Genomic DNA, 26,744 nt, shown 5'->3' on the forward strand with positions numbered 1-26,744 from the left:
TAAAATTTCCTCTCTCACGTTCTTTATCACTCCCTTCCTCTCTCCTTCTATTTCAAAAAAAAAAAAAAAAATTTCTCACATACTTTGTGTGTACCCATATGCTAGTGCAGTTTATAAAAACCACCTCATCATCTCTCTCCACACATGTTTTTCTCTTGTAAAAACAATTTGATCTTAACTGCCACATGATGGCTAGTGGTAGGGGAATTCCTCTTATGGTCGTATTCCATACATTACATTATGTGTTCAATTTATAGCGTTAGTGAATAGCATGATGGTAATCAGAAAAAAAACTAAAAAACTTTTGTAATTTTTTCTAGCTTTTAAATAAATGGACTGCCACCAATTAGTCACCTCTTAAAAAAAATCAATTTGTTCTATTTTTTTGTTGGATTTCCATTTTCCAACCCAAAAAAAAAAAATGCAGTTTTAACAAACAAAACAAAAAACGAAAAACAAAACTAATGGAAAGATAAAACTAGCGTCAAAACAAAACAAATCAGAAAATTACCCAAAACTTCAACACCATTTCAAAACTTAAAAAAAATTCTAACCGCAAAATCCATCCTCATAAACAACCCTATTTCTCTCCATCCCTTCCATCTTTCTCTCTCCCCATCAATGGCCTCCAAGTCCACTTTACTAATCTCCACCTCTTTCCTCCTATTCTTCTTCTCCACCACCACCACCACAACCGTCCGACTATGCTCCGCCCAAATCCTCAGAAACAATCTTGACCGTCCTCAACCCGACTCCGACTGCATCCGTCGTTAGATCCACATCTGACGGCTCCCCCCGTCTTTCAACCTGGATCTCCTCTCCAATTGCTCCGACTACCCTATGTTCGATGACTTTTGCCCTTACTTGGCCAACAATGGCCTCAACCAAAAAACCCATAATCTTTCTCACAGCTGGTATCGAACCGACCCGTTAATGTTGGAGCTTATTTTCCACCGTCGAATGCTCGAATACCCATGTCTCGCCTCAGATCCCCAATCTGCCGATGCCTCTACCTCCCCTACTACATCGGCATCGACGCCTTCCGCTATCTCTACGGTCCCCGATTACAATTCCAGCTCCTAGCAGGGCCTCAATTTGTTTGATTTTTTTACCCGAGAAGACCCAATTTCCTGGTATAGGCACATGGGTCAAGACCATTTCTTGGTTTTGGCCCGACCCGCTATGAATTTCTCCCAGCCGTTGGGGAACGATCCGTCGCTGTGGGGGACTTCGCTGCTTGAATTGCCGCATTTTTTTAATGTCACCGCTCTAACGGTGGAGGCGCATGCCTAGCCATGGCAGGAGCACGCTGTGCTGTTATGAATTAGTGTTATGAATTGTGTAAGGGTTGTTAGATCAAAGGAATAAGATAGTGTAAGGGAATTTGGGCCAAATTGTAAGGGGCTTTTGTATTTGGGCTCAATTAGGATATTTTAGGTCTTTAAGGGAGTCCATTTGATTAGTTTGTTAATTGTCCAGTTGGCATACATGTAGTGTGGAAAACGTGTACTGGCGCGAGGATATATGCCAGTCCAAATTAGTTGTAACGGTATCAATTTGAAAATTAATAATATATTCTCTCAACTCTCTCTTCCTCTCTCTTCCTCTTCCTCTTCCTCTCTCTGTTAACCATAGCCATCATTGCATTTGCAGATTGAGACCTTGTTGGTCTGGGTTTTATCATTGGTATCACCCATACAATCACTGGTTTTCCTTGATGTGCATGCCCATTTACACAAACATTACTTTCTTCACCGTCATGTATGCACATGTTTCCTCCATCGAAGCTTTCTTTGCGGATCTTCCTTTTCTCATTGCTTCGGCGGTTAACACTACGTTCGACTCCAAAATTAACTTTCACCTCGACAATCGTTTACCTCTTTACTTCGAACAATTTCGCCGTGAGATGAGTTGTTCGTGCGTTGGCGAAGGTCCTTCAGCTCCACTGAACACCGATTGTCCACCACCACATGAAGTGGATCAGCCGCAGCCTCCTCGGAGTCCTCACTTAGGTGAGGGGGGAGCTCTACCACGTTTTTCGTGGTCTCCCCGCCTCGACTTCCCGCTATTTGTTGAAGGTGATGACCCCTTGCTTGGATCTACAAGGCAGAGCAGTTCTTTTCATTTTACAACATTCCAGAAGCTCACCTAGTTCTCACTGCTTATTTCCATCTCAAATGTGAGATTCTCAACTGGTTTCGTTGGTTGGATTGCTTGAATACGACCCTTACTTGGTGGGAACTTACTAAGGCTCTGTGTATGGAGTTTGGTCATTTGGAGTTTGAAGATAGTGATGAAGCACTCTTCAAACTTCACCAAATTGGTAGCCTTTGTGACTATATCTCATAATTTCGATGTTTAGCCGTTAGATCGCCTGAAATTGGCCCGATCTTGCTTAAGAGTTGTTTCATCGGAGGGTTGAAGAAAGAGTTGCGGTTCGATGTGAAGATATTGAAACCTGTTAGTGTCCACGATGCTATTTCCCTAGCTATGCAGTTAGATGCCAAATTCACTGAGCTCAAAACCCCTACTTCATGACCCACTGTTCCATTCAAACCACCAACCACTACCCTTACTCCTCTGCCTCACACTACAAATCGATCGGGTACCTATCCTATCAAAAAATTATCCCCTGCAGAGATTCAGAAGAAATGGGAGTGAGGAGAATGTTGGTTTTGCATTGATAAATGGGTCCAAGGGCATAAATATGGCTTAAAACAACATCTAATGTTGGATGTCTTGGATTCTGATATGTGTGACTTGCCTACCTCTGAAGAAATTAGTGAGTGTCAACACATGGAGCTCAGTTCATGTGCCTTTTATGACACTGGGGATAGCCAAACAGCTCGCATTATGAAGGTCGAAAAGGTCCTTAATGGGCACAGTGTTAGGATCTTGCTTGATTCTGGAAGCACTCACAACTTTGTGGATTCTAAGTTGTTGAAACAATGGGGACACATGGCCTATCCTACTCGAGACTTTGAGGTCATGATCGCAAATGGTGGCAAGGTGCACAGTTCTGGTTGTTGCAAGGCTACTCCACTCTCATTGGGGGGTATAATTGCAAGGTTGATTTCTTCTCGTTGCCATTGTGAGGTTATGATGTTGTCCTCGGTGTACAGTGGTTATCCACTGTGAGCCCAGTCCTGTGGGATTTTTAGTTATTAACACTAGAGTTCACTAAGGATCACCACCTATACAAATTGTCTCACACTGTGACTCCACTTTAGTTAATTCAGGAGACCTTTCTTCAACACATTGACAAAAAGTTAGGTAGCTCTAACTTGGGGCTTTTCCTATATTATAAGGAGGGTAGGACATTGGAATCATATGACTTAAGTACGGAGCAATTGCATGAACTTCTGCAAGTGTTGGGACAATTTGACGACATTTTTCAAGTTCCTACTAAACTGCCACCTCCTCGAGCCCATGACTACCACATCCCTCTAATGCAAGGAGCTAAACCACTAAATATTAGACCTTATCACTATGATCTTTATAGAAAACTGAAATTGAGAATGCTGTTTAGGAGTTATTGACTGCGGGGTTCATTCACCAAAGTCACAGTCCTTTCTCATTTCTGGTGCTCTTAGTTAAAAAGAAGAAGGGCAATTAGAGGATGTGTATCGATTATAAGGAGCTTAATGCCTTGACCATCAAGGACAAATACCTCATACCCTTTATTGATGATCTGTTGGATGAATTATATGGTGCTTGGTACTTCACTAAGCTTAATTTGTGATTTGGATACCACCAGATTTTGATGCGCACTTGTGATGTGGAAAAGGCAGAGTTTCAAACTCACGAGGGGCACTACGAGTTCTTGGTAATGCCCTTTGGCCTTACCAACGCTCCGACCACTTTTCAAAGCTTGATGAATGGTGCGAAATTTATCTTAACACACAAATTTAACCCTCTTTTAACAATTGTTGTACCTCTTTTAACAATTGTTGTACAAGTATAAGTAGGGATCGTTCTGGACCGGGGATTAGGAGGGCTTGCTAATAACCTCTAAACTGACTCAAAAACATAAAACTAAATTTAAAAACACTTAACAAGACTCACAAGACTCAAAGCAAACTTAAAATACTCAAAACAACTTAAAACAACCAAATAAACTTAAACTAGACAATAGGAATGACTTTGGATGAAAATTGACTTTTACTTGAATCAAAACATTTAAAACCACAAATTAAAACAGATTCTAACTAATTAGACACACTAAAGTAAAGGGGGATTCAGTTTTGGACGAAGTTGAAACAAACAAACAAGTATGAAAAACTAGACAGATTGTAAAATAAATTTGAGAAATAAGATGATGGATGGGATAGCTAGAGGCTTTTTCTCCACACATGATATGTATGCAAACAACTCGATTTCCAGTTACTACTTCATTGAATTATGAACGACAATGCTCCAAATTAACCGTGACATCACTAGTTAACTCTCAGATTTTCCTTGTTTTATTGGATTGGATGACATCATTCAACAACCCAAAACATTCTTCTAAAGTTCCCTACATGACATCATAATAGAGATACAATAAAAGATCATTACGTTTAATGAAAATCATAAGCATTGACAAAGCACTTGCAACTATGACATCATGTCACTCATGCTAGGAATTGAACTTAACGCGATCGTTTATAAGCGACCTTCACTACATGTGAATATAAGTTCGTAACGATTATATGAAACTTCCTTATATTCTAGCAACAGATTTATGCATGCCAATTAAGTGTCGACCCTTAATTAACAAATACAAATAAGTTATCAATCAAATAGTTAAGCCAACTGCATTCACGATTCAGGAGTTCATAACTGGAATTTATCAAATTATATTGCACACATAATCATGGCTTTGAAATCACCCCTAGCCAAGAGGGGTTTAGCTACTCATATTTACAACAAAACGAAAGGAAATGAATTTAAACATTAGAAACAAAAGAAAGAAAACACCTAAACGCTCCAACGATCCAAGTTGGACAACAAGCACGTCCAAGCACTTTCCTTCCCTTCCTTTGCTACGGCACAAGGTGTTGGTAAGTGTTTGAAGGTTTGTTTGTATGGAGGAATTGATGTGAAGATGAATGGATGTGTTTGGATGAAGGTTGTATTGAATGTGGCAAAGAGTGGAGAATTGTGTAGATGATGTGTGTGTGTGTTTTGGATTGATGTTTTTTTTATGAAGGGTGGATGAATGTATTTATAGGCTAGGGAGAGGATGTAGTGGGTGGTGGTAATGAGTGGATGTAGTGGTAGGTGAATGTGTTGGGTGGTTGAAATGAGTGGATGTAGTGGTAGGTGAATGTGTTGGGTGGTTGTAATGAGTGGGATGTGTTGGGTGAAATGAGTGGATGTAGTGGTAGGTGAATGTGTTGGGTGGTTGAAATGAGTGGATGTAGTGGTAGGTGAATGTGTTGGGTGAAATGAGTGTGCTAAAATGATTATTTATAGGGAGAGGATGATGCACAAACTTCAAATTTCATCCATTCATTTTGCTCCAAGCATATGCTATCCATTCCATGCCCAAAAATGCTCCAAAATGCACTTCTTTGCCACATTAACCCTTTGGACCTACAAACACACGAAAATAGCTTAAAATACTAAAATAACTACAAGCTAACAACATAAATGCCAAGAAACAAGCTAATTAAGTCGCATAAATATGCTCCTATCAATGAATGATATATTCAAGCCTTATCTCAGGAAGTTTGTGTTGGTGTTTTTCGATGATATTTTGATATATAGCAAGAGTTGGCAGGATCACTTACAACACTTGTAGGTGGTGTTGGAAGTCATAAGGGCAAACCAATTGTATCTCAAGAAATCCAAATGCTCATTTAGACAGTCAAGTGTTGAATATTTAGGCCATATTGTGTCTCACCAGGGGGTAGCAGCTAATCCTTCTAAGTTATCAGCCATCCATGAGTGGTCTACTCCTAAATCTGTCAAGGAGTTGCGAGGCTTCCTCGGGTTAACGGGGTATTACAGAAAATTTGTCCCGAGGTGGTAAGATATGTCAACCTTTATATCAGTTGACTCGAAAAGACTGTTTTCATTGGGGGTAAAGAAACTGCACAAGCCTTTGCGACCTTGAAGCCATCATGGTGTCCCCATAGGTATTGGTTCTTCCCAATTTTTCTCAACCCTTTGAATTGGAGTGTGATGCATCGGGAAGTGGCATTGGGGTTGTTCTTCAACAAGGAGGGAGACCCATAACATTCACTAGCCAAGCCCTTGGTCCTCGAAACCAAGCACTCTCCACTTATGAAAAAGAGTTAATTGCTATAGTGTATATAGTAAAAAAATGGCAGAATTACTTGCAATTGAGACATTTAGTCATACGAACAGACCACAATAGTCTTAAATACTTCTTAAGTCAGAGAACAAGCAATCCATTCCAACAGAAGTGGGTTTCAAAACTTATGGGGTACGACTATGAGATTCAATACAAGCAAGGATCTCAAAACATGGTGGCTGATGCACTGTCAAGGTTGCATGATGCACCTTTATTACAGGAACATAACATGGAGACTCCTACGAATAGTGAATGTGTTGCTATCTCTTACCCTTATGCGAGTTGGATGGATGAGTTGAGAAGAAGTCGTGAAAACGATGAGTGGATTATGAAGAAGAAGAAAGAATTGATACAAGCGCAACATGATGGTTCTAGTAGTTTGAAAATGAGCCGATACTTCCTTGACAATGGGTTTCTTTGCTACAAGAAAAGAATTATGTTGACCTGCTTCTGAATAAAGATCTAAGATATTGCAAAGTACCATTCAACCTCATCCGCAGGTCACCAATGAATGCTCAAAACTTCACCAATGAATGCTCAAAACTTATCAAAGAATTAAGAAAGGATTCTATTGGAAGGGAATTAAAAATGATATTCAAAAGTTCATAGCTAAATGTCCTACCTGCCAACAAAGCAAAGTTGAGAACATCTCACCCCCAGGGTTACTACAACCACTTCCAATACCCCAGAGAGTTTGGAGTGATATCAGTATGGACTTTATTGTGGACCTACCTAACTGGAAGGGCAAGACTGTGATTTGGGTGGTAGTGCACAGACTCTCTAAGTATACTCACTTTGTTCCAATGTCACATCCATACACTGCATCTTCTGTAGCACAACTCTTTATAGAACACATATTCAAGCTTCATGGAATGCCTAGTTCCATTGTGATTGATCGAGATTCAATCTTTTTAAGTGCTTTCTGGAGGGAACTTTTCAAGTTGCAGAATTCTAAGTTGTGTATGAGCTCAAGGTATCACCCTCAAAGTGATGGGCAATCAGAGGTGATGAACAAGTGCTTTGAGACTTACCTAAGGTGTTTTGTAGGAGGGTAGCCTAAGAAATGGTGTCAATGGTTACCATGGGCCGAGTAGTGCTTTAACACTTCCTTCCACACTTCCTCAAAACATACTCCCTTTGAGATAGTATATGGGTACCCTCCACCACAGGTAATTCCTTATGAGTCAGGCACTACAAAGGTAGGAGCTGTGGAACAAGGATAAGGTGTTATTAGTGCTGAAGAATAATTTGGAGGTAGCATAGAATTGAATGAAGCAATACAGTGACACGAAGAGAATTGAAAGGCATTTCAAAGTGGGAGAATTTGTTTATTTGAAGCTGGTGCCTTATCAGTTGCAAGCTTTAGCACCACATAGCTACCACAAGCTACAACCAAGGTACTATGGACCCTATGAAATTGTGGATAAGGTTGGATTGGTTGCCTACAAGCTTAAGTTACCTACTGAAACAAAAATTCATCATGTCTTCCATGTAAGTTGCCTCAAAAGACATCTTGGACCAACCATCACCCAAAAAATTGAAATGCCTTAGGTTACGGAAGATGGGTTGGTTCATAACATTCCCCAAGCAATACTTGCTAGAAGGATGTACATGAAGGGTAAGGCTGCGAGAGTATAGTTGCTAGTGCAATGAAAGGATCAGGAAGAAGCCAATGCAACTTGGGAGACTTTGATGAGTTCAAGAACAAGTTTCCAGATTTTCCACTCTGAACCTTGAGGACAAGGTTGTTTGAAGGGATAAGTACTGTTATGAATTGTGCAGGGGTTGTTAGATCGAAGGAATAAGATAATGTAAGGGAATTTGGGCCAAATTTTAAGGGGCTTTTGTATTTGGGCTCAATTGGGATAACTTAGGTCTTTAAGGGAATCCATTTGATTAGTATGTTAATTGTCCAGTTGGCATACATGTAGTGTGGAAAACGTGTACTGGCGCGAGGATATATGCCATTTCAAATTAGTTGTAACTATATTAATTTGAAAATTAATAGTATATTCTCTCAACTTTCTCTTCCTCTTCCTCTCTCTGTTAGCCATAGCCATCACTCTATTTGCAGATTGAGACCTTGTTGGTCTGGGTTTTATCATGTGCCTTATTCGACATCGTTTCATCCGCCCAATTTGTCCTTATTGGAGACGTGGTTGCAACAGGCTAGGCGGTCCCACAGCACCACGCTTATGATGTTCGTCGACGACAACGGTATCGAAAATAATCCGAACATTAGGAGGAGTATCAGGAACGAGTGCGAAAACAACACCAAAGCAAATAATGCAACGTCAAACAACAATTTAGGGAGGTTTGGAAGTGGAGGTGCCGGGTACACAAAGTTGTGTAACATTGTGGATTGCTTTCATGGGATATGTGAGCATGACTCAATTAGGTTCATAAGGCCAATGTTGCAGGCTAGTTTCTGCCTGCAGCCTCCGGGTGACACCCCGACGGGGCGGTCCACATTCGACAGCATTGTGGCCGACTATATCCCCGTATTCTTTAAGGACTAGTCTGCCAAAGCGCAGTACGGGCGGCACTTGCCGGAGGATCAGTACGGAGAGTTCTCGGTGTTTATACCGAAGGAGGACGTGGTGTTCAAGGAAACTAGGGTTTTGGATATGCTTACGAGCATTCCTAGGGCTAGAGTTAGGAGGATGAGGGAGAAGGCGTTGGAGAAGATACCAAGAGTTATGTATAGAAGGCATGGGAGTTCAGTGGGATGGAGAGCTAAGAAGGATGCTTTTGATCTTGCAATTGATAGTGTTTTGAACAAGATTAAATCTAGGGTTCCAATTCAACCTAGGGTTTTCCCTCAATGACCCACTTGAATTTTACTTTTTTTTTTAAATTCCTTTCTTGGCATTGAAGTTATTGATTATGTTGTACATATATTTAGTTATTATGCAAGTGCAGTGCCACTTGATTAAAGTTAAAACACTACGTTTGGATAAAGAAAATAAACTTAGAATTTTGTTAAAAGTCAGAATTTATAAATTGACATGCATCAATTCCTTTATTTGGATTTATAAACATAGAAATTTAGAATAAAAAAAAGGGTAAATAGCCAAAATGGTCCCTGAGATTTGCATAACTCATCACTTTGGTCCCTAACATTTCAAATCAATCAAAGTGGTCCCTAAGATTGTCCACCATCCATCATTTGGTCCTTCCATTAAAAACTCCGTTAAGTGTCCCAAAGCTCTTGGCGGGAAGTTTGGGCAATTTTCAAAGCTTCATAACTCAATCGTTTCTTAACCAAATTCGACCCATAATATATCCAAATGAAGATAGGAAAGTGTAGAATACGATTATACCATTTAGAAGCCCAGTGGTTGCTGGAGATGGCTGGAAAATAGCCTCAAAGTTGACTAGTCCAAGGGAAAACTGGAAAACTCGCCGGAAACTGGGTAAACTTTAAACGTTCATAACTTCTTCAATACTCAACGAAATCAAGTGATTCAAAAACAAAAATTATACTTCTCGACGAGATGAAGATAATGGTACCTTTTTAGATGGATAACTCACAGTGGTTTGGCCAAAAAATGGCTCTAAAGTGGCTGTCCATGGCTACTTTTGAGCCATTTTCCGGCCAAACCACGGTGAGTTAGCCATCTAAAAAGATACCATTCTCTTCCTCTCATCGAGAAGTATGATTTTTGTTTTTAAATCACTTGATTTCGTTGAGTATTGAAGAAGCTATGAACGTTTAAAGTTTATCCAGTTTCCGGCGAGTTTTCCAGTTTTCCCTCGGACCAGTCAACTTTGAGGCTATGTTCCGACCATCTCCAATAATCATTGGGCTTCCAAATAGACATAATCTTATTCTACACTTTCCTATCTTCATTTTGATATATTATGGGTCAAATTTGGTTAAGAATCGATTGAGTTACAAAGCTTTGAAAATTGCCCAAACTTCCGGCCAAGAGCTCCGAAACACTTAACGGAGTTTTTAACGGAATGACCAAAATGATGGATGGTGGACAATCTCAGGGACCACTTTGATTGATTTGAAATGTTAGGGACCAAAGTGATGAGTTATGCAAATCTCAAAGACCATTTTGACTATTTACCCAAAAAAAAAATCAGATTTTGGAACCTCAAATTCCTAAGTTTAAATTCCATATAAATAGATTTCATTTTTAAATTTCTATGAATGAGAGTTTAAAAATAAAAGATTCCATATTCAAATTCAATTATTTTTTTAAGTTAACCAAATAAGAAAATTCACAAATTCTAAAAAATAGAATTCTATCATTTCAAACTTTCTTAATAATCTTAAATTTTTTCATCCAAACAAAATGTTGAGAAAAATGTTCGTAAATTTGGATTTGGCCAAATCAACTAGAGCAGTGTGTGACTCAAGAAACAGAAAACAAATAAATTATTGGACCGACCAAAAACAATACAATCTTATTGAGGGTGCCAAAAACTAAAGAAAAACAAATGAAAGGGCGCTGATGGAGATTTGATGCAACAATACCTAATACATTTGGAACGTGATGCAAGAATTGCAAAACCGCGCTTCATACGGCTAGGACGACGTTCGTGTTCTGTATTGGCAGGAGGCGAGGTTTCGAGTTTCAACCCCATCTGAAAATGGTAGAAGCCCAAGTCAGACCTGCTCCAAAACCGGCAGCTGCAATAGTATGGCCTGGTTTCACCTTCCCGCTTCTCACAGCTTCGTCCAATGCCAATGGTATGGAACCAGCGCTCGTGTTGCCATAGTTTGCCAAGTTTGAAATCACCTGTTCTGATGGGATTTGCAAGCGAGTAGAAACCGCATCAAGGATCCTCTGGTTTGCCTGCATTATTGATTTGTCTTATCAGAACAAAATGTACTACGTCACTTGTTTGTGAGGAAAACCTTAGGTCATTAAGAAGCTCCCTTGAAGTGCTATATTCATTCAAACTTCCCATTACGAAGAAAATGAAAATGTAAGCATTATTTCTCAATACTGTACCAGTTCAGTTCACTGGACATTTATGACAGGTTGGTATAGTTTTGGAAGTAAAAAATTATTAGGCTTAAGTTACTTGCGTATATGTCTATTTTCCATGCCTAAATATTTTCTGAAATTAAACGTAATGTGGGAAAGAAATTGTAGGTAAATGATAATCGGTAGCTATAATTGACGGTAGAGCAGAGAAATCGTTTAATCAGTAAAACCTGGGGTAAACTTTCCCAAAGATATCATTCGTCATACCTGATGGAGCAGTAACCAATCAATGCTAGATGCAGGGAGACCAGCCTTTGCAAGGGAATACTCAATTGACTGTGGCACAACACGCACAGCAAAGCGAAAGACCTCTTTACCATTCATTTGAAGGCAGGAATATGAAGCTTGTCTTGGAGGGAAGCCTAGGACTGAACCATTAGAACCCAACTCATCGTCTGTTTCATTTTCTTTCAAGGCGGCATTTAGATGTCTGCAAAGAGAGTGATCGGTCAGTTTCAGAAAAATACTGTACTTGCTGAAAAGGTGCATAAAACAAACATAGAAATAGAGAAAACGCAAACCTGTATCCTTCACCATCACTATGCACATCAAAAGAAAGCAAACCATCATCCTCACCATCGCAGGCCTACACAGTTATGAAATTTCTGCTAAGTGCAATGAAATGTGCGGAATGAAATCTTTGCTAATAATTTATTCGATCCATTCTGGAAACGACAATATTAAGATAGTATGGTATGAGTTTCTGAAAAATGGAGACAAAATTAACTGCCAAATAAAGCAAAGTCCAAAGTTAGAAGCTGAGAGGGACTTCAATGCCGTTATATAGAAAACCAGTGCTTAGATATATGCCAAAAATTCATTATGCAACGTAAACACACCTGTATTAATACAGCCCCAGCAGCATCCCCGAAGAGAATACACGTTCCTCTATCGGTCCAGTCAACAATCCGAGAAAGAGCATCAGCCCCAATAACAAGAACATTTTTAAATCCACCAGCTGCAGTTTGCACAATATAGTTTAATCAATTAAACATGGGAAATAACAGTGGGCATCCTTAGAGCAAAGTAAACCAAGTCGTTACCCTTAATGTGACAATACGCTGATACTAGACCCAAAATAAATCCACTACAAGCAGCTGTAATATCATACGCTAAAGGATTCCTTGCGCAGCCGAGTGCTTTCTGAACCTGAAATTACAATATAATACAAATTGAAAAAATGTAAGCATTTACTGTATTAATTAAACAACATAAGCCCTAAGAGTTTGAATTTTTGCTCAAGCATTCATTAAATTGAGAAGCTCAACAACATCAATATTTAGCTCCACTTGCACTACACAGGGGTTTCTAACATGCAAAATAGAGTAACACTCAGTTGTTTGTTCTATATCACGTGTGAATCGTGATCAATATAGTCCAGTATAGTTCACGTAGTTGGTCAAAGTTTGTGCCATGGAAAAAGCATAAAACTATATAAGCACAACAAACTTAATCAATAAAATAACCTACTAGGAATATAAAGAAGAGACCTTAAAAAGCTACAGTTTTTAAAAGTCAGCCAGTGGTAGTTCGACCAAATACTGAACAAACCAAAAAAAGCATGTCACATCTAGTACAAAACTCCAGTCCAGTCAAGATGAATCGCGCTAATGGGAACTCTTCTAAAGTTCTCAGACATAGATGCCCACAAGGATACAAGAATCTACTTCGGTCTGAAATAGAACCCCTTTATAAATTAATGAAACTTGCAACGATCTGTTACTTTTTATTTTTCTTCTACATAACAAATAAATACACACCTAGATAGATGAAATTTTGTTCATCACCTAAAGATTTATAAGCCCGTAAAAACATGGAGAATAAAATATAATAAGAATCAATATTGGCAAAACAATCATATAATGCACACCACTGTGAAGCTCAATCCCTTTTTTTTTTAAAATCCTGACGACTTAATCCACATACCACCCAATAATCTACATACCTTCGGGGCACAGCCAAAGACATCATCAGGCGTAGATGTGCACACCAAGATTAGGTCCACATCATCAACATCTACCTGTGCCATCTCAAGAGCTTTATGCGCTGCCTCGACCGCTAACGTTGTCAGGCTCTCTTTGCCTGTAATTTTACAAGAAGAATGTCATTATATAGAATGGGTAACATAAAATATCCACTAGACCTAAAAATGAGGACGAGAAAAGACACATATTTGACTAAAATCAGTGTTCAGATAAAAGGTAAAATCATTCAAATATCCACTACAACATAGGAAAGTCCCTCTTAGGCTCTTACACATCTTACACTACCAGCATTAATCAGGTCAAAGCTCGCCATATGCTTATAGTTTCAGTTGTCCGAATAGAATGGTGAAGCCATAGTACTATGTAACAGATTTTGTTCAATAGCGACAGAAAGAAGGTCATACAAGCCGCTATCTGACGAACCTCGTCCTAGGCAAGATTCAAATCGTCAACCTGAGAGGTTCAACAGATTGTTTCCTCTTGTAATGCAGTGCATATGCACCGCAAGTATGAGACTATGAAGCTGAATTTCCTAAGTTAAACTCATAGCATGCAATTTAAAAAAAGAGGCTCGACACAGGCTAAGCTACCTCAAACTGTTTACCAAATTTATGACATTATCATGCACAGAAAAGTATGACCTGACCTGAAATAACTCGTCGATTACGAATCCCAGTGCGAACAGATATCCATTCATCGTTAGTATCTACTACTTTTGCAAGATCATCATTTGAAATCTTAAGACTGGGTACTGCTGAGCCGCATCCAATTAACTTGCAGCCTTTACTGACAAGCCTGAAATAAAATAGAAATTATTTAAGATCAAACAGATTATCATTTACCAGCTTGTATTCATACCCCCCCCCCCCCCCCCCATTTAACCAAAATGCAATCTCAGTACTGACAGTGGCTCTGGGCAAAGGCACTCTGTTTATTACATAAAACACATAGCAGTGGCCACGGTCCAACCTGGGATAGCTTTAACCAAGAACAATTAAAATTAGATGCAGGAGACAATTTTAAAAGATCCGTCCAAAGCCATGGGCCACTAGTAGGAATTAAATTTTAGATTTTACAAAAGCAGAAATAAACAACCAATTCATTCAAGACAAAGATCAATAACACACTAGGCATTCAATAAAGGAATTTGGTAATTTGGTCATGTTCTACATTTAGCACCCTTTACCAAGCCATTAAAGAAGATAGCTACAGAGCGCAAAGACAATCCAAATGCAAGAAAAGGAAAAAAAAAAAACCTTCATTTGATAAACAAATTTTTTTTCTGGGGTTCATAAGATAACCAGACGACAATAGGCAAGAAAAAGTTAGTGGTAAACTGATAAGATAAACTTTTAGTTTTGTTCATGATTATCGCCTTTATTTCCCTTCCATCATCCAAAACATTCTCTTATTTTAAGTGGGAAAGAGAGCAGACAGATGGCGAAGCCATCGGAAGAACAGTGATACAAGCAACCTTTAAAAACCAATACAAAACCTCATCTAGAAGTATCATCAAAAGGAAATCTAATATTTTTGCCAAGTACTGATTCACCTAAGCTCATGCCTGTAATCCGACTTACATCAATGAAAACGCTTCTAACTTAGTTGCATCCTCTAGTTAGTCCTAAAATTGATTTGTTAGACAGTTACCTTACTGTGCCATAATCATCTATGTATATGTATACTTCCCCAAATTTTAGCTTTAAATTGATTGTAGTTACTAAAAAGTCGGCTTGATTTTGGAATCGGTTGTAGCTGGCTTCGTTGCTTAAGCCTTGTAAATCCTACTGCAATGGAGATGAATAAGATCATCCAATTTCAAATCCTCAGTGATAATATATCCTAACCAAAATTTAAAAACTTTGTGCAGCACAAGTTTACACATGGGAATTTATTCCCCATCCCTGCAGAAAATGGCTATGCATTGGCATGCTATAGCCAACCATAACTCGAATCCTACTTATCGAAACAAATCTAGCATATACAAGTAAAACCAGAAAGCTAAAGAACTTTATGACTAAATGCAAATCATGAAGCTTTCCAACAAAGTTAATAAATCAAATGCAAAATCCAACATACAAAACAATGAGGGGCAATATCACTAAAAAGAATTAAAAAATGGAGATTGAACTCACTTGGGTGATCGAGATTCAGAAGCAGAAGCTCCAACATGCTTCTCTGCGCCTTCAAAAGTGCTGGAGCAGAATACCCTCTTGGAGATTCCCTCAGGGAAAGGAAACCCAGATCCAAAAATGCGTATTGAATGCTGAATCTTTCTCCTCTGGCTAGGAACTGTAGGAGCAGTGAAGAACCCAGATGCATTGGTGGCCATTTATTTAAACCCACAAAGCAAAATTTCAGACCCACAAAAAAAATATGCAGAGCCGGAGAGAGATTGAATTCAGCTAATATATGAGAACCAGAAGACAGCCATTTATTTAAACCCACAAAGCAAAACTTCAGACCCACAAAAAAAACATGCAGAGCTGAAGAGAGATTGAATTCAGCTAATATATGAGAACCAGAAGACAGAGAGGAAAAGATCAACAACTATGGCGGAGAGACAGAGAGACAGTGGTATCAGAAGACCGGCCCTTCTTTCTTCGGAGGGTCACCTACACAAAATAGAAAACTAAAAATCAGGATGAGGAATAAATAAATAAATATATGGGGAGTTAACTGTGAGAATTGGATCTTTGAGATGCTAAAGTGAAAGATTTTACAAACTTGAGTGACCGAATTGCAGAAAATGGAGCCTGTAAAGTTTGACAGAACCGAAGTGGAAGGAAAACCAACTTAAAGAGAGAAGAGAGAGGTTTAGTGGACGAATTTATACTCAGAACCTCAAGGATCCAACTAGGGGTGAGCACGGGCTGGGCCTGGCATTACAGTTTTCAACATGGGAACCGGACCTTACCCGGCCCGGTTGAAACGAGCCGGTTCGGGCCGGGTCCACGGGTCCTTGTTTAATTTTTTTTTTTCGGTTATAGTTCTATTTATAAATGACAGATACAATTAACTCTAAGGCTAGGGAACTACTGCACATCAACACAGATTGAAGAAAAAAACACAGCAGCACAGCAGCTGCACAGATTGAAGAAAAAAAAAACTGATGTTTTACAGCAACTGCACAGCAGCACAACAACAACAACAACAAAGCCTTTTCCCACTAAGTGGGGTCGGCTATATGAATCCTAGAACGCCATTGCGCTCGGTTTTGTGTCATGTCCTCCGTTAGATCCAAGTACTCTAAGTCTTTTCTTAGAGTCTCTTCCAAAGTTTTCCTAGGTCTTCCTCTACCCCTTCGGCCCTGAACCTCTGTCCCGTAGTCACATCTTCGAACCGGAGCGTCATTCGACCTTCTTTGCACATGTCCAAATCACCGGAGCCGATTTTCTCTCATCTTTCCTACAATTTCGGCTACTCCTACTTTACCTCGGATATCCTCATTCCCAATCTTATCCTTTCTCGTGTGCCCACACATCCCACGAAGCATCCTCATCTCCGCTACACCCATTTTGTGTATGTGTTGATGCTTCACCGCCCAACATTCTGTGCCATACAACATCGCTGGCCTTATTGCCGTCCTATAAAATTTTCCCTTGAGCTTCAGTGGCCTACGACGGTCACACAACACGCCGGATGCATTCTTACACTTCATCCATCCAGCTCGTATTCTATGGTTGAGATCTCCATCTAATTCTCCGTTCTCTTGCAAGATAGATCCTAGGTAGCGAAAACGGTCGCTTTTTGTGATTTTCGCTAGATTGCTCCGGTCATTAGTGTGGATAAATATATAAATGGATAGAGATAGGAAAGCAAACACAAGATGTGCGTGGTTCACCCATATTGGCTACGTCCACGGAATAGAAGAGTTCTCATTAATTGTGAAGGGTTTACACAAGTACATAGGTTCAAGCTCTCCTTTAGTGAGTACAAGTGAATGATTTAGTACAAATGACATTAGGAAATATTGTGGGAGAATGATCTCGTAATCACGAAACTTCTAAGTATCGGAGTGTGGAGTCGTCTTGACTTGCCTTATCTGTCTCATAGGTAGATGTGGCATCTTCTCTGGAAGTACTCTTCCTCCATCCAGGGGTGGTATCTTTAACTGGTGGAGATGCACAAGGTAATGTATCAATTTCACTTGAAGCTTACTTGTAGTTTCAGGCTTGGTCAAGCGCGATACAAACCATGTAGTAGGAGTCCCCCAAGTCGCCGAGCTAGGGGGTCTGCTGAAAGAGGTGACAGACAAGGTAAGCAATCAGAGCTCCGACTGATTGTTCACCTTCTCCCCATCTTGCAGCAGCATGAAGGATAAAGAGAAGAAAAATGAGAAGAGATGATATGAGATACTTTTGCTTTTGAAGAAGTAACTTTCCACAGGCTTATTCTTGAACTGAGCTGGAGGGTTTTCTGGTTTCCTCCAGAGTATAAGGCCGACTGAAGAATTTGAGGGTCAAAACAAGTCCATCAAATCTAGAGTACGTTCCACCCTGCTGATATGGGATACTTTTGCTTTTGACAGAGTAATGGATGTATCGGCACGTGTGCTGTTACGCTTGTCTCCACATGCTTCCTTGTATCCTTCGCACTTGCCCTATCTGTTCCTCAAGCAAATGCAGAATCTTCCCTGGAAACATAAGATGTTGAAGATGAGTACTCGAGAGCAATGCCAGGTAAGTAATCAGGTAAGGGGTTCCAGGCAGTCAGATCCTGGCTGGAAGCTTGATTCCAAGTGCTGACTGATTGCTCTCTTTCTCCTTGTCTTGCAGGTAAAAACAAGGCCAAAGGAAAAGACAGGGAAAAAGCATGATATGGGATACTCTTGCTTTTAACCCTGATGATATGAGATATTCTTGCTCTAGTATAGCTTGTTTGCAGAGGTATTATCGGGGGGAAAGAAAGCTGAATATTTCGAAAGGCTTCGTTGGGAGTGCCCTCTCAGATATGATGAAGGGTTGAGCATTTTTGCAGGTCTGCCTGTCCGTTGGGGATGGGGGTCGACATATATAGGAGTCTCCCTAACAAGTAGTAATGCTATTCCTTTACCCTGCTTGGTCATAGCACGGTAGTGGGAGCTGCCAGTTTCACATGTTTTAACTCTGTCAGAGCACTTTGAAAAAGTGGTCTGTGGTATCTGGCTCTCGAGATTCGGAGAACGATGCCTCTTCGATTTTTGAGAAAGCAATCATGCTGGGGGTCTGGCTCTCGAGATTCGGAGAGCAGTGTCTCTTCGATTTTTGAGGAAGTAATCATGTTGGGAGTCTGGCTCTCGAGATTCGGAGGGCGGTGCCTCTTCGATTTTGGAGCAAGCAATCTTGTTGGGAGTGTTGTCTCGAATGTGAGTAAAGGTTGGGCATGTTTGCTAGTCTACCTTGCCACGAAGCACAAAGGTTGACACACAGGGACTTTCCAATTATCCAGCAATGGTACTGTTCCTTTACCCTCTCTTCGATTTTGAGAAAGTAGTCATGTTGGGAGTCTGGCTCTCGAGATTCGGAGGACGGTGCCTCTTCGATTTTGGAGCAAGCAATCTTGTTGGGAGTGTTTTCTCGAATGTGAGTAAAGGTTGGGCATGTTTGCTAGTCTACCTTGCCACGAAGCACAGAGGTTGACACACAGGGACTTTCCAATTATCCAGCAGTGGTACTGTTCCTTTACCCTTGTGGGTAATAATATGGTAGCTAGACCTTCAAAATTTATGTGTCTAAACTTTGTTAGTGCTGTTTCTTTGCTATTCTTTCACCTTTCTTGGTCAGAGCGATGTAGTGGGAGCTGCAAGCTTCACGTGCTCAACTTTGGCAGAGAACTTTGGCAAAGTTATCTGTGGTACCCATGAGCTATTGTTGCGTGTGGGAAGTGGGTGATTGAACAGTAAGATTCATGTGCTTTCTACTTCACCAGAAGTCTTCGACAGAATGCCCATAATTTCTGCAAAGCTGAGTGTGCGTGTGACAGGTGCTGACAAGGCTAGAAAAGTAGGTGCCTCTTCGATTTCTGAGATCGGCCCTCGTGGTCTCTGAGCAGCCCAGCTTTTGAGAAAGCGAGCGCCTCTTCGATTGATTCGGAGAACGATGCCTCATCGATTTTTGAGAAAGCAATCATGCTGGGGGTCTGGCTCTCGAAGATTCGGGGAGCAGTGTCTCTTCGATTTTTGAGAAAGTAATCATGTTGGGAGTCTGGCTCTCGAGATTCGGAGGGCGGCGCCTCTTCGATTTTGGAGCAAGCAATCTTGTTGGGAGTGTTTTCTCGAATGTGAGTAAAGGTTGGGCATGTTTGCTAGTCTACCTTGCCACGAAGCACAGAGGTTGACACACAGGGACTTTCCAATTATCCAGCAATGGTACTGTTCCTTTACCCTCTCTTCGATTTTTAAGAAAGTAGTCATGTTGGGAGTCTGGCTCTCGAGATTCAGAGGACGGTGCCTCTTCGATTTTGGAGCAAGCAATCTTATTGGGAGTGTTTTCTCGAATATGAGTAAAGGTTGGGCATGTTTGCTAGTCTACCTTGCCACGAAGCACAGAGATTGACACACAGGGACTTTCCAATTATCCAGCAGTGGTACTGTTCCTTTACCCTTGTGGGTAATAATATGGTAGCTAGACCTTCAAAATTTATGGGTCTAAACTTTGTTAGTGTTGTTTCTTTGCTATTCTTTTACCCTTCTTGGTCAGAGCGATGTAGTGGGAGCTGCAAGCTTCACGTGCTCAACTTTGGCAGAGAACTTTGGCAAAGTTTTCTGTGGTACCCATGAGCTATTGTTGCGTGTGGGAAGTGGGTGATTGAACAGTAAGATTCATGTGTTTTCTACTTCCCCAGAAGTCTTCGACAGAATGCCCATAATTTCCGCAAAGCTGAGTGTGCGTGTGACAGGTGCTGACAAGGCTGGAAAAGTAGGTGCCTCTTCGATTTCTGAGATCGGCCCTCGTGGTCTCTGGGGAGCCCAGCTTTTGAGAAAGCGAGCGCCTCTTCGATTTCTGAGATCAGCCTTCGTGGTCTTTGAGCAGCCCAACTTTTGAGAAAGCAAACGCCTCTTCGATTTCTGAGATCAACCCTCGTGATCTCTAAGCAGCCCAGCTTTTGAGAAAGCAAACGCCTCTTCGATTTCTGAGCAGGCGCCTCTTCGATTTCTGAAGCTCCGTCGAGTGCAGATTTTTATAAGGGCTGGCATTAAGTTCCAAAGCACACTTGAATCTCCACCAGTAGAAGCTTCATTCTTGCACTTCTAAGATCTTGATTTGTCCGACCTCTTCTCTCTTCAACACCTTTGAAAATGTCTGGCCCCTCCGACCGTCGTTTTGACTTGAACCTTGTTGAAGAGGCAGCCCCGCCTTCTCCAGACAACATATGGCGCCCATCCTTCGTCTCCCCTACTGGTCCTCTTACCGTTGGGGATTCCGTGATGAAGAATGATATGACCGCTGCGGTGGTGGCCAGGAACCTTCTCACTCCCAAAGATAACAGACTACTTTCCAAACGGTCTGATGAGTTAGCTGTTAAGGATTCGCTGGCTCTCAGTGTTCAGTGTGCAGGTTCTGTGTCTAATATGGCCCAACGCCTATTTGCTCGAACCCGCCAAGTTGAATCATTGGCGGCTGAAGTGATGAGTCTCAAACAGGAGATTAGAGGGCTCAAGCATGAGAATAAACAGTTGCACCGGCTCGCACATGACTATGCTACAAACATGAAGAGGAAGCTTGACCAGATGAAGGAAACTGATGGTCAGGTTTTACTTGATCATCAGAGATTTGTGGGTTTGTTCCAAAGGCATTTATTGCCTTCGTCTTCTGGGGCTATACCGCGTAATGAAGCTCCAAATGATCAACCTCTGATGCCTCCTCCTTCTAGGGTTCTGTCCAGTACTGAGGCTCCAAATGATCCCCCTCCGGTGCCTTCTCTTTCTGGGGCTCTACCGACTGCTGAGACTTCTCCTAAGCAACCTTTGTGAAGGCTCCCTCTTGTGTGTTTATTTTGACTCATGTATATGTACATATTTGTAGCTTATCGGGGATATCAATAAATAAGCTTTCCTTCATTTCAACGTATTGTGTTAAATACACCAAAGCCTTCTTCGCTAAGTTCTTTGAATTTTCTTTTGTTGAAGCTTGTATGTTGAAGCTTTCTGAGTGGAGCATGTAGGTTGGGGTAGTGTTCCCTTAATTTTCCGAGTGAGGAAAACTTCTCGGTTGGAGACTTGGAAAATCCAAGTCACTGAGTGGGATCGGCTATATGAATCTTAGAACGCCATTGTGCTCGATCCTGTGTCATGTCCTTCGTTAGATCCAAGTACTCTAAGTCTTTTCTTAGAGTCTCTTCCAAAGTTTTCCTAGGTCTTCCTCTACCCCTTCGGCCCTGAACCTCTGTCCCATAGTCGCATCTTCTAATCGGAGAGTCAGTAGGCCTTCTTTGCACATGTCCAAACCACCGTAACCGATTTTCTCTCATCTTTCCTTCAATTTCGGCTACTCCTACTTTACCCCGGATATCCTCATTCCTAATCTTATCCTTTCTCGTGTGCCCACACATCCAACGAAGCATCCTCATCTCCGCTACACCCATTTTGTGTACGTGTTGATGTTTCACCGCCCAACATTCTGTGCCATACAGCATCGCCGGCCTTATTGCCGTCCTATAAAATTTTCCCTTGAGCTTTAGTGGCATACGGCGGTCACATAACACGCCGGATGCACTCTTCCACTTCATCCATCCAGCTTGTATTCTATGGTTGAGATCTCCATCTAATTCTCCGTTCTTTTGCAAGATAGATCCTAGGTAACGAAAACGGTCGCTCTTTGGTATTTCTTGATCTCCGATCCTCACCCCTAACTCGTTTTGGCCTCCATTTGCACTGAACTTGCACTCCATATATTCTGTCTTTGATCGGCTTAGGCGAAGACCTTTAGATTCCAACACTTCTCTCCAAAGGTTAAGCTTTGCATTTACCCCTTCCTGAGTTTCATCTATCAACACTATATCGTCTGCGAAAAGCATACACCAAGGAATATCATCTTGAATATGTCTTGTTAACTCATCCATTACCAACGCAAAAAGGTAAGGACTTAAGGATGAGCCTTGATGTAATCCTACAGTTATGGGAAAGCTTTCGGTTTGTCCTTCATGAGTTCTTACGGCAGTCTTTGCTTCTTCATACATATCCTTTATAGCTTGGATATATGCTACTCGTACTCCTTTCTTCTCTAAAATCCTCCAAAGAATGTCTCTTGGGACCCTATCATACGCTTTTTCCAAATCTATAAAGACCATGTGTAAATCCTTTTTCCCATCTCTATATCTTTCCATCAATCTTCGTAAGAGATAGATTGCCTCCATGGTTGAGCGTCCTGGCATGAACCCGAATTGGTTGTCTGAAACCCGTGTCTCTTGCCTCAATCTATGCTCAATGACTCTCTCCCAGAGCTTCATTGTATGACTCATTAGCTTAATACCCCTATAGTTCATGCAATTTTGTACGTCGCCCTTATTCTTGTAGATAGGCACCAAAGTGCTCGTTCGCCACTCATTTGGCATCTTCTTCGTTTTCAAAATCCTATTGAAAAGGTCAGTAAGCCATGTTATACCTGTCTCTCCCAAAAGTTTCCACACTTCGATTGGTATATCGTCTGGGCCTATTGCTTTTTTATGCTTCATCTTCTTCAAAGCTACAACCACTTCTTCCTTCCGGATTCGACGATAAAAAGAGTAGTTTCTACACTCTTCTGAGTTACTCAACTCCCCTAAAAAAGCACTCATTTCATGTCCTTCATTGAAAAGATTATGAAAATAACCTCTCCATCTGTCTTTAACCGCGTTCTCTGTAGCAAGAACCTTTCCATCCTCATCCTTGATGCACCTCACTTGGTTTAGGTCCCTTGTCTTCTTTTCCCTTGCTCTAGATAGTTTATAGATATCCAACTCTCCTTCTTTGGTATCTAGTCGTTTATACATATCGTCGTAAGCCGCTAACTTAGCTTCTCTGACAGCTTTCTTCGCCTCTTGCTTCGCTTTTCTATACCTTTCACCATTTTCATCGGTCATCTCCTTGTATAAGGCTTTACAACATTCCTTCTTAGCCTTCACCTTTGTTTGTACCTCCTCATTCCACCACCAAGATTCCTTTTGGTGTGGGGCAAAGCCCTTGGACTCTCCTAATACCTCTTTTGCTACTTTTCGGATACAACTAGCCATGGAATCCCACATTTGGCTAGCTTCCCCCTCTCTATCCCACACACATTGGGTGATTACCTTCTCTTTGAAAATGGCTTGTTTTTCTTCTTTTAGATTCCACCATCTAGTCCTTGGGCACTTCCAAGTCTTGTTCTTTTGTCTTACTCTTTTGATATGTACATCCATCACCAACAAGCGATGTTGATTAGCCACGCTCTCTCCTGGTATAACTTTGCAATCCTTACAAGTTATACGATCCCCTTTCCTCATTAGAAGAAAATCTATTTGTGTTTTTGACGACCCACTCTTGTAGGTGATCACATGTTCTTCTCTCTTCTTAAAGAAGGTGTTGGCTAAGAAGAGATCATATGCCATTGCAAAATCCAAGATAGCTTCCCCATCCTCGTTTCTCTCCCCAAAACCATGGCCACCATGAAAACCTCCATAGTTGCCTGTCTCCCTGCCCACGTGTCCATTTAAATCTCCTCCTATAAATAACTTCTCCGTCTGAGCAATTCCTTGCACCAAGTCTCCAAGATCTTCCCAAAATTTCTCCTTCGAACTCGTATCCAACCCTACTTGAGGTGCGTACGCACTAATCACATTGATAAGTTCTTGTCCTATTACAATCTTGATTGCCATGATTCTATCTCCTACCCTCTTGACATCTACAACATCTTGTACCAAAGTCTTGTCCACGATGATGCCAACACCGTTTCTCCTTATAAAAGAACCCATATTACTAATTATGTACTCACCACAACTCAAGTTTCATCCCCTCTATCCTCTAAATTTCACCACTCCATCCCTTAAGTTTTTGCATTTGATAGAAAACAATGGGTTCCAGTTTTGCACAAATTACTTTACCACCTAAATCAGAAGACATCTAAACCAGGAATCATACTCGAATAAATTCATTAATTCGATTATTACTACTCTTTCACGAAAATACACAAATTCTAATAATTTTTGGAATCAAACGAATACAAAAAATTAATTTTCGGAATCGAATTGACCAATATCGATTAAAATCCACAATACCTATTAAAATCTACCAAAATTTAAACCAACCCAATACAAATTTGTAATTAAAAAAAAACAAATTTATCTCATAAAATAAAAAAGCGCGTCAATTGAAATTAAAAAAAAAAGGAAAGGAGGTACTTGGAGTCTGGAGATACTTGAGAAGTTGAGCTTATAATGCTTCCGTATACGAGTCCAAAGGAAAGGAGAATGCGGAAGCCCGAGCCAGCTGCAAAATCCCGAATAACCCAGATCACCAATTAAATAAACAATTACCAAATTGGTCCAAAATTCACACACTTAACAATTCTTCCCCAAAATACATACTAAATAAAAAGAATTAGTTAGATCCGGAACAAAAAGAACACAAAAAATAGAAGAATTCAACAAACAGTAACGAATTCACCTGAACTGGCGGCGGCGATGGAGTGTTGGTGGTCGCGACGGCGGTAATGTCGTTGGGGAGGAGAGAAGGAGAATCGAGAAGATGGGTGGTGCCGGACCGCGGGTGACTGGGTTCTCTAAGTCTGGGTAGGATGTCCGATGTCGTCGAGGAGAAGAATCGAAGAATAATCGATCAGAGAGGAGAGACAGTTGAGTGACTTGAGTCACAGACGGCAGAGCGTGACGGCGAGAGACGGAGAGAGTCGAAGACGGAAGAGCGGAAGAACCGAAGAAGACAGATTCAGAAAAGTCGAAGTCGATCAGAGAGGGGAGAGAGAGTAGACTAGGGTAAAATCAAAGAAACTTGAAAATTTGAGTTTTAATGATAAGGATAAATAAAGGGTAAAGTGAATAGTATCATGTTTGACATTTTAGAGGGGTGTATTCAATTGGGATTGTGAGAGATTTTAATTCTTTTAATGAATTTAGGGGTATTCAATCAGGAATTTAAATGATTCTCTGAAATTTAAGATGTATTCAATTAGAATTTTAAGATAGTTTATTAAAATCCTTAGAAATCCAGGTGTATTTAATTAGGATTTTAGAGAAGTTTATAACATTCTAGGTGTATTCAATTAGAAATTGATTTTAAAGAATTTGAGAATGTTGAGGAATTAGAGGGAATTGGAGAGATTTTGTAGTGTATTTTAAGCATCCACAAATCTCACCTCTTCCCATGAGATTTCGAGGGAATTGAATCAAAATTTTATATGGAATCTCTACAAATCAATTAAACTCCATAAAAATCCATGGATTTATAAATCTATTAAAGTCTCTCAAATTCTCAATTGAATACACCCCCTTAGTGTAAAAATGTGGTTTTTCGTTAGAGTAAACAGTACCACAGGCTTTTCGTTAAAACTCCCTAAAATCAACGGTGAAGATTGGATGTTAGGTTCCTTTTCAATCTCGTATGTCCATTTGGTCTAAAAACGGGCCGGTTTGGGTCCCGTTTTTCTATACTTCTGGACCCGGCTTGCCCCTAAAATATCAAAGACCCGACCCGGTCCGTCCTGTTTTCCCTATTAAACAATTGGAACCGGCCCAGACCCATCCCTAACCTTAATTACCCGTTCCGACCCGCGGTTCTTGTACCTATTTGCCCACTCCTAGATCGAACCATATAATCCACACTTTATTACAGCAAAAGCCGAAAGCCATCTAGGTTTTCTTCAAAACTTCAAGCAGTTCAATAGCAACTGAGATATGCCCTTCTTCTTCTTCAGCTCAGATCTGTAAGTTCCATGCTTTTCTCTTTCACTGACTTTTTTAAGCTTTATTAGTAGTTTCTTGGATTGGGTTAATGGGGTTCCCGTTTCTTGCTGGTCGTGTTTGGTTGGTGAGAAAATGTAGGAACAGAAAATTAACCCCAAAATTTCTTCCTTTTTACCCTTTCATAGATTGTGTTTTAGTACTTGTTACTGCAAACCAATAAAAGCTGAAATTGTTGAAGTATTAATAGGGGTGGTTCGGTATGGGATACCGAACCAAAACCTTAATCCCGATTTCCAAACCAAAATTTTCGGTATTCTCAATTTCAAGAGATCCCAAACCAAATTTTCCGAAATCCCAATTTTCAGGAATCCCGAAATAGTTTCGATATTTTGAGACAATCGGGAATCCCGAAATATTTTTGGGCTTTTCGACGGTGCAGAATAGCAGCAAAGCGCCACTTACTAGAAGACCCAATCAAAGAAAACAGGAAGTGACATAACATATAGGATGACCCAATCAAAGAAAATAATTGTTCTGAAATGGAATATGCCACATGAAATGCAACTTTGTAAGGATTGTGAAAGCAGCAAAGCGCCACCT

General features: G+C 40.6%; 1 protein-coding gene and 1 pseudogene across 1 annotated transcript; one reads left to right on the forward strand and one right to left on the reverse strand.

Moving 5' to 3' along the window:
* The first annotated feature begins 621 nt into the window (after nucleotides 1-621).
* Nucleotides 622-9,129, forward strand: LOC108169237 (probable xyloglucan galactosyltransferase GT19; annotated as a pseudogene).
* A 1,535-nt stretch (nucleotides 9,130-10,664) lies between these two features.
* LOC103441393 (beta-ketoacyl-[acyl-carrier-protein] synthase III, chloroplastic) lies at nucleotides 10,665-25,269 on the reverse strand. Its single transcript, XM_029107043.2, has 10 exons — nucleotides 24,892-25,269; nucleotides 24,627-24,714; nucleotides 15,428-15,907; nucleotides 13,939-14,087; nucleotides 13,253-13,389; nucleotides 12,351-12,456; nucleotides 12,147-12,265; nucleotides 11,829-11,893; nucleotides 11,515-11,737; nucleotides 10,665-11,112 (listed from the first exon to the last, which is right to left on the reverse strand). Exons 3-10 carry the CDS (start codon nucleotides 15,622-15,624, stop codon nucleotides 10,891-10,893), a joined length of 1,218 nt encoding a protein of 405 aa, XP_028962876.1. The 5' UTR covers nucleotides 15,625-15,907; nucleotides 24,627-24,714; nucleotides 24,892-25,269; the 3' UTR covers nucleotides 10,665-10,890.
* Nucleotides 25,270-26,744: the final 1,475 nt, after the last annotated feature.

Source organism: Malus domestica, chromosome 08 (genome assembly GCF_042453785.1).
Source record: "Malus domestica chromosome 08, GDT2T_hap1".
Classification (NCBI taxonomy): Eukaryota; Viridiplantae; Streptophyta; class Magnoliopsida; order Rosales; family Rosaceae; genus Malus; species Malus domestica.

What these genes read in the sequence shown, in the direction of transcription:
- LOC103441393 (XM_029107043.2), bottom strand. Translation starts at nt 15,624, where the DNA reads ATGGCCACCAATGCATCTGGGTTCTTCACTGCTCCTACAGTTCCTAGC. An exon ending in TAATCGACGAGTTATTTCAG is followed by an intron (nt 13,390 to 13,938) that starts GTCAGGTCATAC and finishes GTAAAATTACAG; the next exon opens with GCAAAGAGAGCCTGACAACG. An exon ending in AGTGATGGTGAAGGATACAG is followed by an intron (nt 11,738 to 11,828) that starts GTTTGCGTTTTC and finishes CTCTCTTTGCAG; the next exon opens with ACATCTAAATGCCGCCTTGA.